The sequence below is a fragment of the Littorina saxatilis genome, linkage group LG15 (assembly GCF_037325665.1).
Source record: "Littorina saxatilis isolate snail1 linkage group LG15, US_GU_Lsax_2.0, whole genome shotgun sequence".
Lineage (NCBI taxonomy): Eukaryota > Metazoa > Mollusca > Gastropoda > Littorinimorpha > Littorinidae > Littorina > Littorina saxatilis.
The window spans coordinates 26,469,085-26,483,804 of NC_090259.1; the positions used below are offsets into that span (position 1 = coordinate 26,469,085).

General features: G+C 44.9%; 1 protein-coding gene across 2 annotated transcripts; it reads left to right on the plus strand.

The window, feature by feature from the left end:
• The first annotated feature begins 887 nt into the window (after positions 1–887).
• LOC138948944 (uncharacterized) lies at positions 888–14,009 on the plus strand. 2 transcript variants are annotated; one of them, XM_070320610.1, is made up of 8 exons: positions 888–1,153; positions 1,675–1,874; positions 3,436–3,552; positions 4,330–4,474; positions 5,542–8,705; positions 9,753–11,886; positions 12,133–12,213; positions 12,712–14,009. In XM_070320610.1, the coding sequence occupies exons 2-8, from the start codon at positions 1,707–1,709 to the stop codon at positions 12,840–12,842; spliced, it is 5,940 nt and encodes a 1,979-aa protein (XP_070176711.1). In that variant the 5' UTR covers positions 888–1,153; positions 1,675–1,706; the 3' UTR covers positions 12,843–14,009. The 2 variants fall into 2 exon arrangements, with proteins under 2 accessions (XP_070176711.1, XP_070176712.1); XM_070320611.1 differs by having other exon boundaries at positions 4,333–4,474.
• The last annotated feature ends 711 nt before the right edge of the window (positions 14,010–14,720 follow it).

A 14,720-nucleotide genomic window follows, 5' to 3' on the forward strand; every position in this document is an offset into this window, starting at 1 on the left:
AGGGACTAATTTAAAAAATAATGAAAACAACTGCTTCATTTGAACAGATAACTGAAGTAAGACCACATTAAAAATATGTACATAAAATGCATTGTATAGAGAGAAAATGCTAGTTCATTTGATGTGAGTAAAGTAGTATAGAGCACATTGCACTGACACAACAAAGCTTTAAACAACATGCTCTTAGACATACATTGCATTCAAAACAAAAACATCAACCAATGAAGGAAAGAAAGAAAGAAAGACACATAGAAAAAAACGAAAGAGAAAGAAAGACAGGAAAGTAGGTACCCAGGGCCGGACCCAGGGGGGGGGGGGGTTCCAGGGGTTCCGGAACCCCACCCCTGGAAAAAGCATGTACCTTGCTTTGACTTTTACTAGTTTTAGCACCAAAACAATGCTGCTCTTAACCCTCAAAACAAGGCCCAGAATGCACCAGATTGCACAGATTTTAACCGTTTTTCAAAAATTTTCCGGGGGAGCATGCCCCCGGACCCCCCTAGTTCGATTTGCCCCCCCAAAAAAGGAAGAACCCCCCCTTACAACTCATTTGGTCCGGCCCTGGGTACCTAAGCCAAAATGACATGACGTAAGAAAATATCTGAAATCCAAGGCCTCATGACGCTATTATGTGCTGCAGTCAAACAAGTTTTTTTTTACTTTTCTGCTTAACACATTCTAATGTCTTGATAATTCACTCAGAAATACTCACTCTGATGCGTGCGGTTAAGCTGTTTATGCAATTTTTTTGTCAACAAAGTGCTTTTTTCTGCAGTGCACTTTTCAAAATCTATTAGCTATTTTTGCTGCTGCCACTTTTGACGGTTCCCCTAAGAAGGTTGGTTTAAAGTACCAGTATGCACTTGTCTTTCAAATGATGCCAAATTTACCCGGGAGTACCGACTGTGCGTTAATCGGGTTGAGAGCCCATCTAATGTGCGACTCCAAAACTTCTGTTCAAACGATTTATTGCGCACAAACTTTTAAACCACGCCCACTTTTATGCTGAACTGAGAGTGGTTGCCCTTCGCTTGAGGCTCGTGATTCCAAACGTCACGTCCCTGGAAAACGTCTAAAACTCGCGCTGTGATTTTATAATGTTCATTCAATTTCTTAGCATTTTCTTGTGCGTTTCTTGAAGCAGCTTCGTCAGGTTGGTGCCCGAACATCTTCCCTGCTTTTTCAGTCATTTTTTGGAATGAAGTTTCACCGAAAGTTAACAAGCAGAAATTTGCTTGAAAAAGCAGACTGTCGTCGGTTCCGAATCCGACTAAAAAAACGGCCTCTGCAATGTGACCGATAAGCTCAGCAATGTGGAATAACATCAGACAGGATATGCAGAACTTTTTGAAATGGAGATTTTCTGTATCAGACATATTGCTAGTTTGTTAAATCGCGGGTACATTTTCTACAAAGATCTAGTCCCGTGAACGTTTCTTGTCTTGTTCCTTGTGGTGCAGTCGCCGCTATTTCAGTATTTGTAATGGACCCACTGAGCAATGTATCGGTCTTTGACAGTTTTATTGTCGATATCTCTTGAACTGTTTTGAAAGAAACTAGCTGTACATATACTGAGACTAAGAAGTGGTTATTTAGTTTAATAATTTGACGTAAAATAATGGCGTTAATGACTAGGTCGATTTTTATTTTTGTTTGATGGTTACACATTTGCAGGTGACTAGGCCGGGTCAAATCCCAACGTCATCATGGCAGAAGCACCGAGTTTACATCAGGAGAAGAGGTGTGTCACCCAGGCAGTGAGTTCAACTGGCCAGGCTGCCTTTTGTCCGAGTTGCAAGGAAACCTACTCGTGGGTGTATGGAGAAGACAGTATGCCAACTTCACTCAGCTGTGGACACACACTGTGTATCAGGGTAAAGAATAGCAGGCTTTCATGTTATTTTGAACTATATGGTGATGGATATATATTTACAATTTTGACAAGTGCTGAATAGAGTACCAAGAATTAATGCACAGTTATGAATTTTTACAGATGCTGTACTCTTCTTGATCAGGTCAGATCTAATTCATTTTCACATAGCCACAGATTTCTGTGTACTTGCTACTACATGATGTCTCAGGTTTGAAAAGCCCAAATCCCATTTAATTTTCTGTAGTGAACTCCAATTGAATCAGCTGATAGCTGTGCACTTTGTCTACTTCTTCATTCCTTTGTAAACTCACAAAACTAAATAAAGAAAGTAACAAGTCGCGTAAGGCGAAAATACAATATTTAGTCAAGTAGCTGTCGAACTCACAGAATGAAACTGAACGCAATGCCATTTTTCAGCAAGACCGTATACTCGTAGCATCGTCAGTCCACCGCTCATGGCAAAGGCAGTGAAATTGACAAGAAGAGCGGGGTAGCAGTTGCGCTAAGAAGGATAGCACGCTTTTCTGTACCTCTCTTTGTTTTAACTTTCTGAGCGTGTTTTTAATCCAAACATATCATATCTATATGTTTTTGGAATCAGGAACCGACAAGGAATAAGATGAAAGTGTTTTTAAATTGATTTGGACAATTTAATTTTGATAATAATTTTTATATATTTAATTTTCAGAGCTTGTTTTTAATCCGAATATAACATATTTATATGTTTTTGGAATCAGCAAATGATGGAGAATAAGATAAACGTAAATTTGGATCGTTTTATAAATTTTTATTTTTTTTTACAATTTTCAGATTTTTAATGACCAAAGTCATTAATTAATTTTTAAGCCACCAAGCTGAAATGCAATACCGAAGTCCGGGCTTCGTCGAAGATTACTTGACCAAAATTTCAACCAATTTGGTTGAAAAATGAGGGCGTGACAGTGCCGCCTCAACTTTCACGAAAAGCCAGATATGACGTCATCAAAGACATTTATCAAAAAAATGAAAAAAACGTTCGGGGATTTCATACCCAGGAACTCTCATGTCAAATTTCATAAAGATCGGTCCAGTAGTTTAGTCTGAATCGCTCTACACACACACACAGACACACACACGCACATACACTACGACCCTCGTTTCGATTCCCCCTCGATGTTAAAATATTTAGTCAAAACTTGACTAAATATAAAAACGGATGTAGCAATGTCATTTAGTGTCACTATATAGAACATTATTACTGGTTGATATCTCGGGATGTTAAGTTGATCAGTGAGGTAGTACAGTGGCACATGTGATGAATGGCCACCCTTGTGTCTATGAATTGCTGGCTATACATGTCGTGACAGGTCCTGTGTATTTTGGTAGAGATAATGGACAATTAAAGGCACAGCTGATGTCCTTTCCAGACAGGTGTCTTCACATTGGAGGGGCCTCACATCACAGGCACCCCTGATACCATACACATGTTGTATTATATCTGTTTCTCAATCTCAAGAACATTGCACTCGTTTGTTATGATTCATATTTGAGATTGACACAGATTTAACATTTAACATGTGCAGTGTGCAAAGAGGCAGTGCTGCAGTCCAGACTCTGATGAAACATCAGTCTTTTGTGTTACCTGTTCAGCAGAAGTTGGCATCACCTCTTATAGATGCCAGCCATCTTCCCAAGCAGAGGTATTTATCAGCTTGCAACATTGCATCAATAACATCAGTCTGTTGTGTGTGTATGAACGAAACAGAAACTTTCAATTGAAAAAAAAAAAAATGGAGTAAGCTTGAACTTACAAAAAAAATTAGGTGAGACGTAAATTACCATTTCAGAAAATGTACAAAAGGAAATACCGGCACGGTTGGTCTAGTGGTAAGGCATCCGCCCCGTGATCGGGAGGTCGTGGGGTCGAACCCCGGCCGGGTCATACCTAAGACTTTAAAATTGGCAATCTAGTGGCTGCTCCGCCTGGCATCTGGCATTATGGGGTTAGTGCTAGGACTGGTTGGTCCGGTGTCAGAATAATGGGGTGAGACATGAAGCCTGTGCTGCGACTTCTGTCTTGTGTGTGGCGCACGTTATATGTCAAAGCAGCACCGTCCTGATATGGCCCTTCATGGTCGGCTGGGCGTTAAGCAAACAAACAAACAAACCAAAGGAAATAAATCCCAGCAACATCCTTGAAGAAGTGTCACCAATATTACAATTTTTCTTTCTCCTTCTGTCTGTCTGTCTATCTCTCTTTCTGTCTGTCTCTGTCTCTTTCTCTCTCTCTGTGCCTCTGTCCGTCTCTCTCTCTCTCTCTCTCTCTCTCTCTCTCTCTCTCTCTCTCTCTCTCTCTCTCTCTCTCTCTCTCTCTCTCTCTCTCTCTCTCTCTCTCTCTCTCTCTCTGCCCCCTTCGACAGTAATCTTGCTTTTCTTTCGCTCTCTCAAATCTTTTTTTCTCTTTCCTTGGCATTCAGCAGAACAACAGCACTACCTCAGACAATCCTGTTGAATCGCAGTCAGGGGTCAGTGCCAGTGACAGTGACAGTGGTGTTGCTGCACAGACCACTCCAACGCATCTCAAGTCAGCATCTGATGTTGCTCAGCATTCAGCATCAGAGGGTGAGTTACTGTGCCAGGAATTATGTCGGTTTCTTCTTCTTCTTCTTCTTCTTCTTTCATGGGCTAAAACTCCCACGTTCACTCATGTTTTTGCACGAGTACGTTTTTATGTGTATGACCGTTTTTACCCCGCCATTCAGGCAGCCATACGCCTCTTTCGGGGGACATGTTGGTTTCAAAATACATGTATATGCCAGGCAAAGTTTACAGCAAAACTCATTGTCATCATTCTCACGAGTTTTCATTCACAAACACCTGGGAAATAAATCTCATGTTCCCCATGCAATAAATCGAGGTGGTGAATGGGTTTGAGCTTTCAGGTGAAACGTGGATTGTCAAAGTAAAAGTCAATCAGGCTGATTGTTTGATGTGTGGAACCATCGCGGCTTTGGATTTGTGTTTCCGAGGACAACGATTGTAAGCATTCACTCTCAAAGACCCAATCAGTGTTGATAATTACCGCGGCGACTCATGGTCAATTTGCAACTTATCTTTGTAATCGCAAAATCCACAACGAAAAGTCATAAACACTTAAAAAGAACAGAAATATGCTCAACACTTCCTGAACTCACACGTATGATCGCAGCTCTGTACATTTTCAGACTGGAAGAAAAGCGTCAACAAGCTACGTTTGACGTCACATACACGTTTGACGTGTTATCTCGTGCTACTGTGACGATGCTTTGTGGCCCGGTGTTGGATTCTAAAAATTCGTCTCCCTGTGGGTTATTGTGCATTTTGTTGCACAACCAAAATGATGACAAAAACGATGTTTGGTAGCTTGTTGTCAGACCAGCACTTTGTTGTTGGTCCTCGCGGAGCATATCGCCTTTTGTCTCATATTTATCAACCGCGGCCTTTGGCCTTGGTCGATAAAGATGAAACAAAAGACGATATGGTCCCCTTGGACCAACAAAAAAGCTGGTCTGTCAACAAGCCACCAAACATCTTATAATGCCACAAGGAATGTTGCAATTCATTTAGACAAGCAACAGCAGGCAAGCTTCTTACATCTTCCCCTATCCACGTTGTGAATGTATAAATGTCCAAGCTGTCTGTGTGTGCAGGACACCAGGCCTGTTCTGTGGTGTACAACGCCAGTGAAAGAGGAACGTCAGCCCTGTCTTCCCCCATGGTGCTTGACAAGATTCAGTCGCAGGATGATGCCTGGCGTCTGCTGCAACATGATGAGGGTTTCATCCGTGACTGGATTGTAGCCAATGTTCCCGATCACGTCATCTTTAAGATGGTTGGTGCTGGCAACCCTGAAACTGTTGTTGCCACGAGCGCTGACAATAGCAGCTTCATCTTAAGCAGCAGCAACGCGGTGGTGATTTCATCGCCGTCCAACACTACGGAAAGCGGCATAACCACAGCCAAAGCAGCAGGGATAACCAGCTCTGGGTCTGTGCCAGGAGTGTCAGCTTTTCTCGCAGACAACTCTAGTCGAACTTCATTTGAGCAGCAGTTCCTGCACTACCTTGTCAACAAGTCTTCCCAAGACAGACCACATGACTGTGCTGAAGACAGCGGCAACGGCGATTTGCAGGAAGGGGCAGGCACCATGGAAGGTGGCGTTCAGGCTGGCCAGGAAACCCGGGTTGGAAACCGCAGGAGATATTCATCAGCGTCTGTCACCTCACAGAGGAAAACGGCTTCCAGTGAATTGTTGGTACAGAGGGTGGACCCTACTCAGCCAAAAGGGGTAGGGAACAAAGGGGACTGTGGACTACAGGCAGGCAAAGACTTGCAGCGCCTAGGCCTCAACAGAATGGTCAGAATCTCCGCAGATGGGGAGGCTTCCCAGCTAGCTACTACTGAAGTGGAGACTCAGCAATTTCTTCCACCAGGCGTTCGAGACATGGCAACAGAAGCAGCTGCGTATGGCTTGGCTGCAAGTCGTCAGTCTGCATCCGGGCTTCAGAAGCAATCTTCAGCTGGTGTGTATAGCGCACCGCACCCAGGCAGCAATGCCTCTTTCCCTCCCTCTGCTCAAAATTTGCAGTATCTACAGGGGTACCCTCCTGGCTTTTCAGAAAGTGCTGCCAGATATGCAAGCTACTCCAGACAGATGTCCTACCCTGGTGGATTGAAGGGTCCTGGTCCAGCCCCCTATAGCAGCTACCCCTTCCCGCACCCCTACTCCCTGCACAGTCAGTACGGCCTTCAATACACCGTTCCTCACAGGTACGGCCCCACCCATTTTCAGAGACCACCTCAATACCTCTCTCACAGAGGAGCAAGAGTTGCACGAGGTCGAGGCACAAACTTCCCTCGTACCTATCCCCGGTCTCCCCTGGAGAAACCATGGTACAGCAAGGCATGTAGCAACTCTCTCAACCTCTCTCCAGGACCAAGGTTCTCAAGCCAGCCTCAGATAAGGTTCGTGCAAGTTCTGCGCCCCAAGCAAGAAAACGTGTGGGAGCAATCGACAGAGGCCAATGACCCAGAAACTACAGCGACAGAAGTTGTACCCGACGCTCCTGCCAGCGTGGAAACATCCACAGCAGCAGAGCAGCAACAGAAGGCAGCGTCAGAAGCTGAAATTGCTGTCATGAAGACGCGGTCCATGCCTCATGGTACCCAGGTGGAGGATATCTACGTGGTGCCTCAGGTTTGGCTGTCCGGTGGGCAGTCCTCCTCTCCTCCTGCCTCGCCGGTTAACAGTAAGTGCCTTGCCTATCCTGTGCCGCCCAGATCCAAGCTGAGAGAACCAACACCAGGTCTGCCTGCCGCTACAGCTGTAGGAGCTCCAAACACCATTCCCATGGCTTCAGGCTCTTTCACCATAAAATTGGAACAGGATGTTGCCCAGGAGAATGAAGAGAACATGCCTGACAATGTTGTTCTCCCAGAGTTTGCAGAAAATAAGAAATCAGAACTGGATAACCGGGAGCTTTATGAAGAAGCAGGATCCTCATTTGTGGTTATGTCGGAAAGTTTGCAGGCCCAGAAAAGCAGCGCAGAGGACAGTAACGACTACACAGACTTTCAGCCTGTGGCCTTGGTGACCATGAGCAAAACCAAACTTAGAGGTGAAGAGACTGAAGAACTGCCAGCAGCAGAAACGTTTTTGGATGGTCCCACCGTGGTGCGTTCAGCCATCATAGCACCACCAGCCACCTCCGGCAGTACTCACACCATGTGGGAACAGAACGAAGACACACCTATTATGAAGGGAGCAGGTTATCCAGGGGCAGGCAACACATTCAACGTTCCCCCCGCACCTGTAAAGAAGATGGATGCAAGCATTCTGCAGAGACATAGTAATTTGGTCAAATTCTCACATTATGATGCAGCCACGTCTATGCCTAAGAGCACAGTGCTGACTGCAAACTACATAGGAATATGCAACAAGACAGTGCAGCACACACTGGATTCGGACACAGCCAGAAACACAATGGTTACAGCTCAACCGGGGGCTTGCATTGATGGAGTGGAGATCATGGAATCCAAGTCCACCCAACCATCAGGAATCATGCTGCCAAAGCAAGACACAGCTCTTTTTCCGCCTGACCGGAAGAGACTGCGCCGAAACTTGGCACCCGAGTTTTACAGCTTTGGAAAACACAGACCCGTTATGGATTCTTCTGGAAGAGGAGCGCGTGGGGGACGCGGTCGATGCTCTCACGCTGGCTATCACCCCTACAGCATGAACCATGACGGTCACCAGCCCCCCATGTACCCCTACAACTCCCCTTTCAGCTTTGACCCACGCCGTTACCTGTACGACGATCAAGGTCCCATGCTACACTCTTCTCTGAGGTACAGGAATGCCCCTCCTGCAACAGCACCTTTTCTGCAAGATCGTAGCAGCCAGGAACCTGCACACATGTGTCAAAATGCAACGCACTCTCTTGTCTCGAGGGGGCCTGCCGTACCCATCAACTACCACCCTAGGGAGCCCTACCCCGATGTTCTGAGTCACCTGACATCCGGACAAGGAGACTACACCAATATGTCTGGCGCTGAAGAAGAACAGTCCGCACGCTACAGCTATTTCCAAGACAGCAAAAATCCTTATGGAAGGAATCCAGGCTATGCCTGCAAGCCAGGGGGAGGTGCGAGACAGGGTGGGGTGACGAGTAAGCTGCCTTTCTGGCCGTTCAGACAGGAAAGAGAGAGCAGCGAAGAAGTCAAGGACCAGGCTATGGAATACTGGAAGATCGGTGCCACTGGGCACAAGATTCGGGCTGATGACATGGAGACAGTCCAATGGTTGCATCAGGAGGTAAATCCCATACATTTTTATTTACGTTTGCTTTATTGCACTTTTGTCATAGATGTTGTACAAATTATACAAAACTGTCTTTGTGAAAGTTTGCAGATGATAGTAGAGTGTAAATAATGCCTTATTCCTTCTTGCCTCTATACCTATTACTATGAACCTTCACCCGATCACACTTTGGACGACACAGTCCGGATGATGTGGGTTGTGTACGACCCAAACTTTTAAAGAAGGATTCAACGTCAAAAGTATGGCTTGTACTCGACCCACGCCATCCAAATAGGGATACTTTTTACTGCCTCTTTGCTAAGTATGAGTCGTACAAAACCAACGCCATCCGAATAGGGATAAACATAGACAATTCCTTCTTTAATTCCATATGGGTGGCCCACGACCCACATCATCACAGTTCAAATTACGTCATTATTTATTTGGTTGTTTACAAAGATAATGCTTCAGAAAGTTTCGTTTGTTTGTTTGCTTAACGCCCAGCCGACCACGAAGGGCCATATCAGGGCGGTGCTGCTTTGACATATAACGTGCGCCACACACAAGACAGAAGTCGCAGCACAGGCTTCATGTCTCACCCAGTCACATTATTCTGACACCGGACCAACCAGTCCTAGCACTAACCCCATAATGCCAGACGCCAGGCGGAGCAGCCACTAGATTGCCAATTTTAAAGTCTTAGGTATGACCCGGCCGGGGTTCCAACCCACGACCTCCCGATCACGGGGCGGACGCCTTACCACTAGGCCAACCGTGCCGGTCCCGCTTCAGAAAGTGGTCGATGGGAGGCTCCTATGGTGTTTGAGGATTACATAAAGTCTGAATCAAAAACTCCCAATAGTTTCAGAGAAACACTTTTGTGAGGCCAGAGCCACGACCCAAAGCACGGTGAAGGTTATATAGACCAAAACACACCTGTTCTAAGAGGCCACCTTCAATGTACGGACACTTTTGGTTGATGGCAAGGGGGTCCCTTCATGGCAGGTACCATTTTACTTTGGTATTTGACCAGACATTCTAACAGCACCTATAACCTTACAGGTGGTGGAGCTGAGCAAGCAGATCCCAAACGACGTCCTGGCCAACCTGCAAGGCTGCCTGGCCCTCCTGGAGAGAAACGCTTACTCGGAGAACAAAGCCAGCCCGCCGCACACCGTCCCCCAGGGTCGCGAGGTCAGCGACATGGACCACCTGCTTCGCTGCGTCCTCAGCCTGGGCCAGGTGGTGGTGCACTACGGCTGGTGGTGTCGCCCACACTACTGGGACCACAGCAGCGACAGGTGGGGGGAGATGGCCCTGCTGGCCTCCCAGGTGTTTGAAGACAGCCTGCAGAGGCTCAACAAGATCACCACCTTCTACCTGGACCATGTGTGTGAGGCCAAAAGCAGCAAAGCAGAGGCTGGTGAAGGCTCCATCCCAGAAGATGGGAATGAAGCATGTTCCGACGGAGACGGAATAGAAGAGCCTTCAGGTCCAGTTGCTGAGGAAGGAGAGGTCCAAGAGTTTGAAGAGCAGGTCCAGTACAGCCAGTTGCACTACACACTTCCTGATGGCCAGCCAGAAGCCTGCACCGTCATCATCAGCCAATCAGAACCATGGGCTTCAGACCATGACAGCCAGTCAGAATGTTACGCCACAGTTGACCAGTCAGAATGTTACACCACACTTGATGACCAGTCAGAATCCTATCACACAGCTGCTGACCAGTCAGAATCATACACCCAAGGGACTGACCAGTCCGAGGCTGACGCAATTGTTTCTGAACAGATCAACTTGCATGAAATAATTGAAGACCATGCTGAACCCCACACAGTAGAAGTTGATAGCTCAAAGGTGTGCACTGTGACCTCAAGTCATTTCCATTCTGCATGTGAAGACAGAAGCAAATATATGCAGACAGCACAGTCCCAATCACAAGACGCCTATCCTGATGAGACCAGCATCCAGCCAGAAGAACGCATCGGAGAAATAGAGCAGCATGAAATCTCAGAGGAGACATACTTCACCTCGGATGTTGGCCAGTCAGTTGTCATGTATAGTGTAGAGCCCCAGAGCAATATGGACCCTTCCTCAGGGGACAGGTCAGATGTACTTGAGCCTGGCAACAATTTGCCCAGAGGGCCCCTGGGACAAGGCGTGCTGACAGGGCCAGAGGATGAAGGCCAAGAAGAGGCAACCACCCAAACCCCAGAAGGGTATTCAGCCAGTGGTGTCCGGGGGTATGCCGACTACAGGCCAGCGTATGCTACTGCCTCAGTCCAAGAGGAATCTGTGGATGACTCATACAAACAGGAACTACCAGATAGTCGGTCACCAGCAGACAATGCCCACATTGCCCAAGTTCAGAGCTGTGTTGAAGCGGGAAATGTTACTACAGAAAGCCCCTGCGAGAATCATCAAGGTACTGAAGTGTATTACACTGCGGAGGGAGTATTGGATATGAGCATTGCACCTTCTCTGCAGAATGCAAACACCACTCGGGAACTGCATCCAGAGCACAGAATTTGTGAGGAGCAAAGTGCTCTTCATGTACCTCTGGGTGCACCCGAAGAAGCATGGAATCACCATGCACATGTGGAGGAGTCCAATCATGCAGCCTCTACTGAAACCTTGGAGGATGCCCCTCGGGTAGCAGAGGATGCACCTGACGTCTGCTTGGATCAAACAGTTGCAAATCAGCTTGCAAACATTGCCATGGCATCCTCAGATATTCCAGGTGAAACGACACATGTAACCGACTACCAACCAGAGACCACTGAACACGTCCAGGACAACTCGGAGCCTGCCAACGCCAGCATGCATATCTCAGAAGGTCCTGAAGACGCCGGAAGATCAGTAATCACATCAGAAACAGTTTCTCAGAGTCAAGAAAGCGAAGACAGCTTGCACCCCCCTGCAGATCCTGAAGATAGGGTAACATGTTCGGGAGAGGACATGATCTCTGATTCTGCCATCATGATGTCAGAGGTTGAAGTGGAGACAGACGAAACGGTGGTGGCTGGTGGTAACGAAGCTTCTGATCCCTGCGATGTATCTGGTGGAACCGTGGTCGCTGGTGGTAAAGAAGACGGCAATCCTGGCCATGTATCTGATGGAACACTTGTGGATGGTGGTGTCAAAGGCTCTGATTCCTGCCATGCATCCCTTTCCAGGGGCGACAGTCATGGCAAAAAAGGTTTGTGCTGTTGAGTAGTTTATCAGTACATGGCAATGTGCTGTAAGGATTTACTGTGCGAGAGAGAGTGCTGAGCTATTCAAAATTTCTTCTTTTAGTCATTTACCCCTGAAGTCACATTATAAATCCTTTTTTTCTTTTTCTTTTTTGGGTTTTCTTCCTGATTTTCATCTTGTATTTTTTGCCAGAAGTGCTTTGCAGTCTTTCTTCCTACATATTTGGCGTCATGTGTGTGTGTGTTTCCAGGAAACATGGACACTGATGGATCAGCTGGAAAACGGAAGCGATCTAAGACATCTCAAGCAAGATGGAAACATATGAAACATGGTAAGATTCCTTTGTATCAGTCTAATAACTATCACATAATTGAACGCCCATAGACTAGAAAATGCCAGGTATTCATAATCACCTTCTGTCTCACACACAACTTGCCATAATCAGACTTTCTGCAGTAGAAGTACAGTGGTGCCTGCAATGAAAAGACACCCTTTTGACCAGCTAAGTGTCCCTTCATTGCAGGTGTCTTTTCATGACAGGTATATATATCTTATTCTTAGTCAAGTTAATAGAAAAACAGACACCTGTCAGGTGTCCTTTAGTGGGAGGGGCCTTACAACACAGGTACTACTGTAGCAAGGTTCTTTTGTTAAAAAAAAAAAAGAAAGAGAGAAAACTGTTCTGCATTAGAAAGTACACTGTTTATGCACCCTTCTGTTCAACTACATTTTTAAAAGTCATTGTATTTTTGCATCAGCTAAAATTTTTTGTGAAGATTTAATTTTATGAAGTCTGTTGACACCACTTTGTGTGGATTTTCTGGCACAGAGGCAGAGAATGTGAAATCGTCACAGAAGAAGAGTTCATCGACCAAAGCAGAAAAGTGGAATCTACGCTCCTCAAGGCCATCTGCGAGCGAAACTCGTCACTCTCCCAGAAACGCATCGAGGAAGCTTTGAGCCACCATTCCTTTCCTCTGTTTGTCTATTTCAGTTGCACATGTTTCTTACATTTCTGTCACGTAGTGAAACAGTGTTTTACTCCTATGGAAACAGGAGGCATTATTTATATTGTATTTAAAGGTTTTTTTCTTTCTGGTTGCACGATTATCAGTGTTTGTTTGTTTGTTTTGTAAGTACAACTTTCATGAGTATATGCTTGGTGAATAGGTTCAATTGGTTTCATTTGTTGTTTATAAACAATTTGAGAAGGTTATGTTGCATTTGTCAGTTTAGGGAAACAAAATTTCTAACTTATTGTGTTCACAATTGTACATAATATGACACTGTGATTTCTTGTAAAAAGTTGGACAGCTTTTTGTGACATTTTCACTCTTTTCATTTCATTATTTCGTTGTGTTTGAGCTGTTTCTTGAGTGACTGCGCTTGCGCAGATGATACTTGTTATGATTAAGGCAGAGAGTAAATGGCCACAGAGATGAACAACAAAAAGTTGTAATTCACATACATGTACATGTGGAATATTATGTTGCTTATTTTGGCTGTGCAAGTTACTTGATATTTGTAACTTTTCTTTTATTGTGTTTGACATGTGCTCGATTTTAGTTCAAATGTTGCAAGTGTATGTTTTTATTAACCCTTAGGCTGGTTGTCGCGACATATGTCGCGCTACTTTACGTATACTGTCACCTGGTTGTCACGACATATGTCGCGCTACTGGCTCAGTCTGTTTGGTCGGTTCCGATTACCTCCCATGGATGCAAACCTATATGACCGTTTTTCTTTATTTTTCTCTCTGTTAATTCACCAGTGGCTATGTAACATGTGTTACAGAATTGCACCAGTGTAAGGGTTAACAATAGCAAGGCTGCAGACAGTCTTCAGTGTATTGAATGTTGCCCACGACGATCTAAGCACAAAAAAAACCAACATGTTTTCTTAAAATGTTGGAGCAAAATATGCTAAATATATTTTACACAGTGTATTCTGTACTTTTATTGCAATAAGAGAAATGTTGCTATTTAGCCTAGCTGTTTAAACAATAATTTGGTTGTCTTTTAGTGTTAAAGGGTTAAGGCAAAACATTTTGTTATTTCTTTCTATGCCACCGCCATAGTGGATCGGAAGATACGTATCAACATTTTCTGTGGGAAAAAAGATGCTGGTATTTTTGAGTTAACGTTGGACTTTTCTCGGAAACTATCAAAGCGATCCGGCTCATATTTTGTTTAGTCGTGACCTCCAATGACCTCTACACTTTAACGATGGTTTCGTTGACCTTTGACCTTTTTCAAGGTCACAGGTCAGCGTCAAAGGAAAAATTAGACATTTTATATCTTTGACAAAGTTCATCGGATGTGATTGAAACTTTGTAGGATTATTCTTTACATCAAAGTATTTACATCTGTAGCCTTTTACGAACGTTATCAGAAAAACAAGGGAGATAACTAGCCTTTTCTGTTCGGCAACACACAACTTAACGTTGGGCTTTTCTCGGAAACTATAAAAGTGACCGGGCTCAAATTTTATGTGAACGTGACTCCCAGTGACCTCTACACTTTGACGTCTGCTTTGGTGACCTTTGACCTTTTTCAAGGTCACAGGTATGTCTTGAAGGAAAAAAATTGAAATATCATATCTCTGAAACTATTCATCGGATTTGATTCAAACTTTATAGGATTATTCTTTACATCAAATTATTTACATCTGTATTGTGTTGTGAATAGCAATTTCTTCCTGTCCATCTGATGCCTCATATAATATTCAGAACTGCGAAAGTGACTCGATCGAGCGTTTGCTCTTCTTGTTATTTATCTTTTCTCTTGGCTTAAATCTGACTAATCCATGTATGTGTACTCCGCAGGTGCAAGAAGGTTA

Coding starts and splice junctions, on each gene's coding strand:
- LOC138948944 (XM_070320610.1), top strand. CDS start 1,707: ATGGCAGAAGCACCGAGTTTACATCAGGAGAAGAGGTGTGTCACCCAG. Junction 3,553..4,329: donor AGCCATCTTCCCAAGCAGAG/GTATTTATCAGC, acceptor CTTGGCATTCAG/CAGAACAACAGCACTACCTC. Junction 8,706..9,752: donor TCCAATGGTTGCATCAGGAG/GTAAATCCCATA, acceptor ATAACCTTACAG/GTGGTGGAGCTGAGCAAGCA.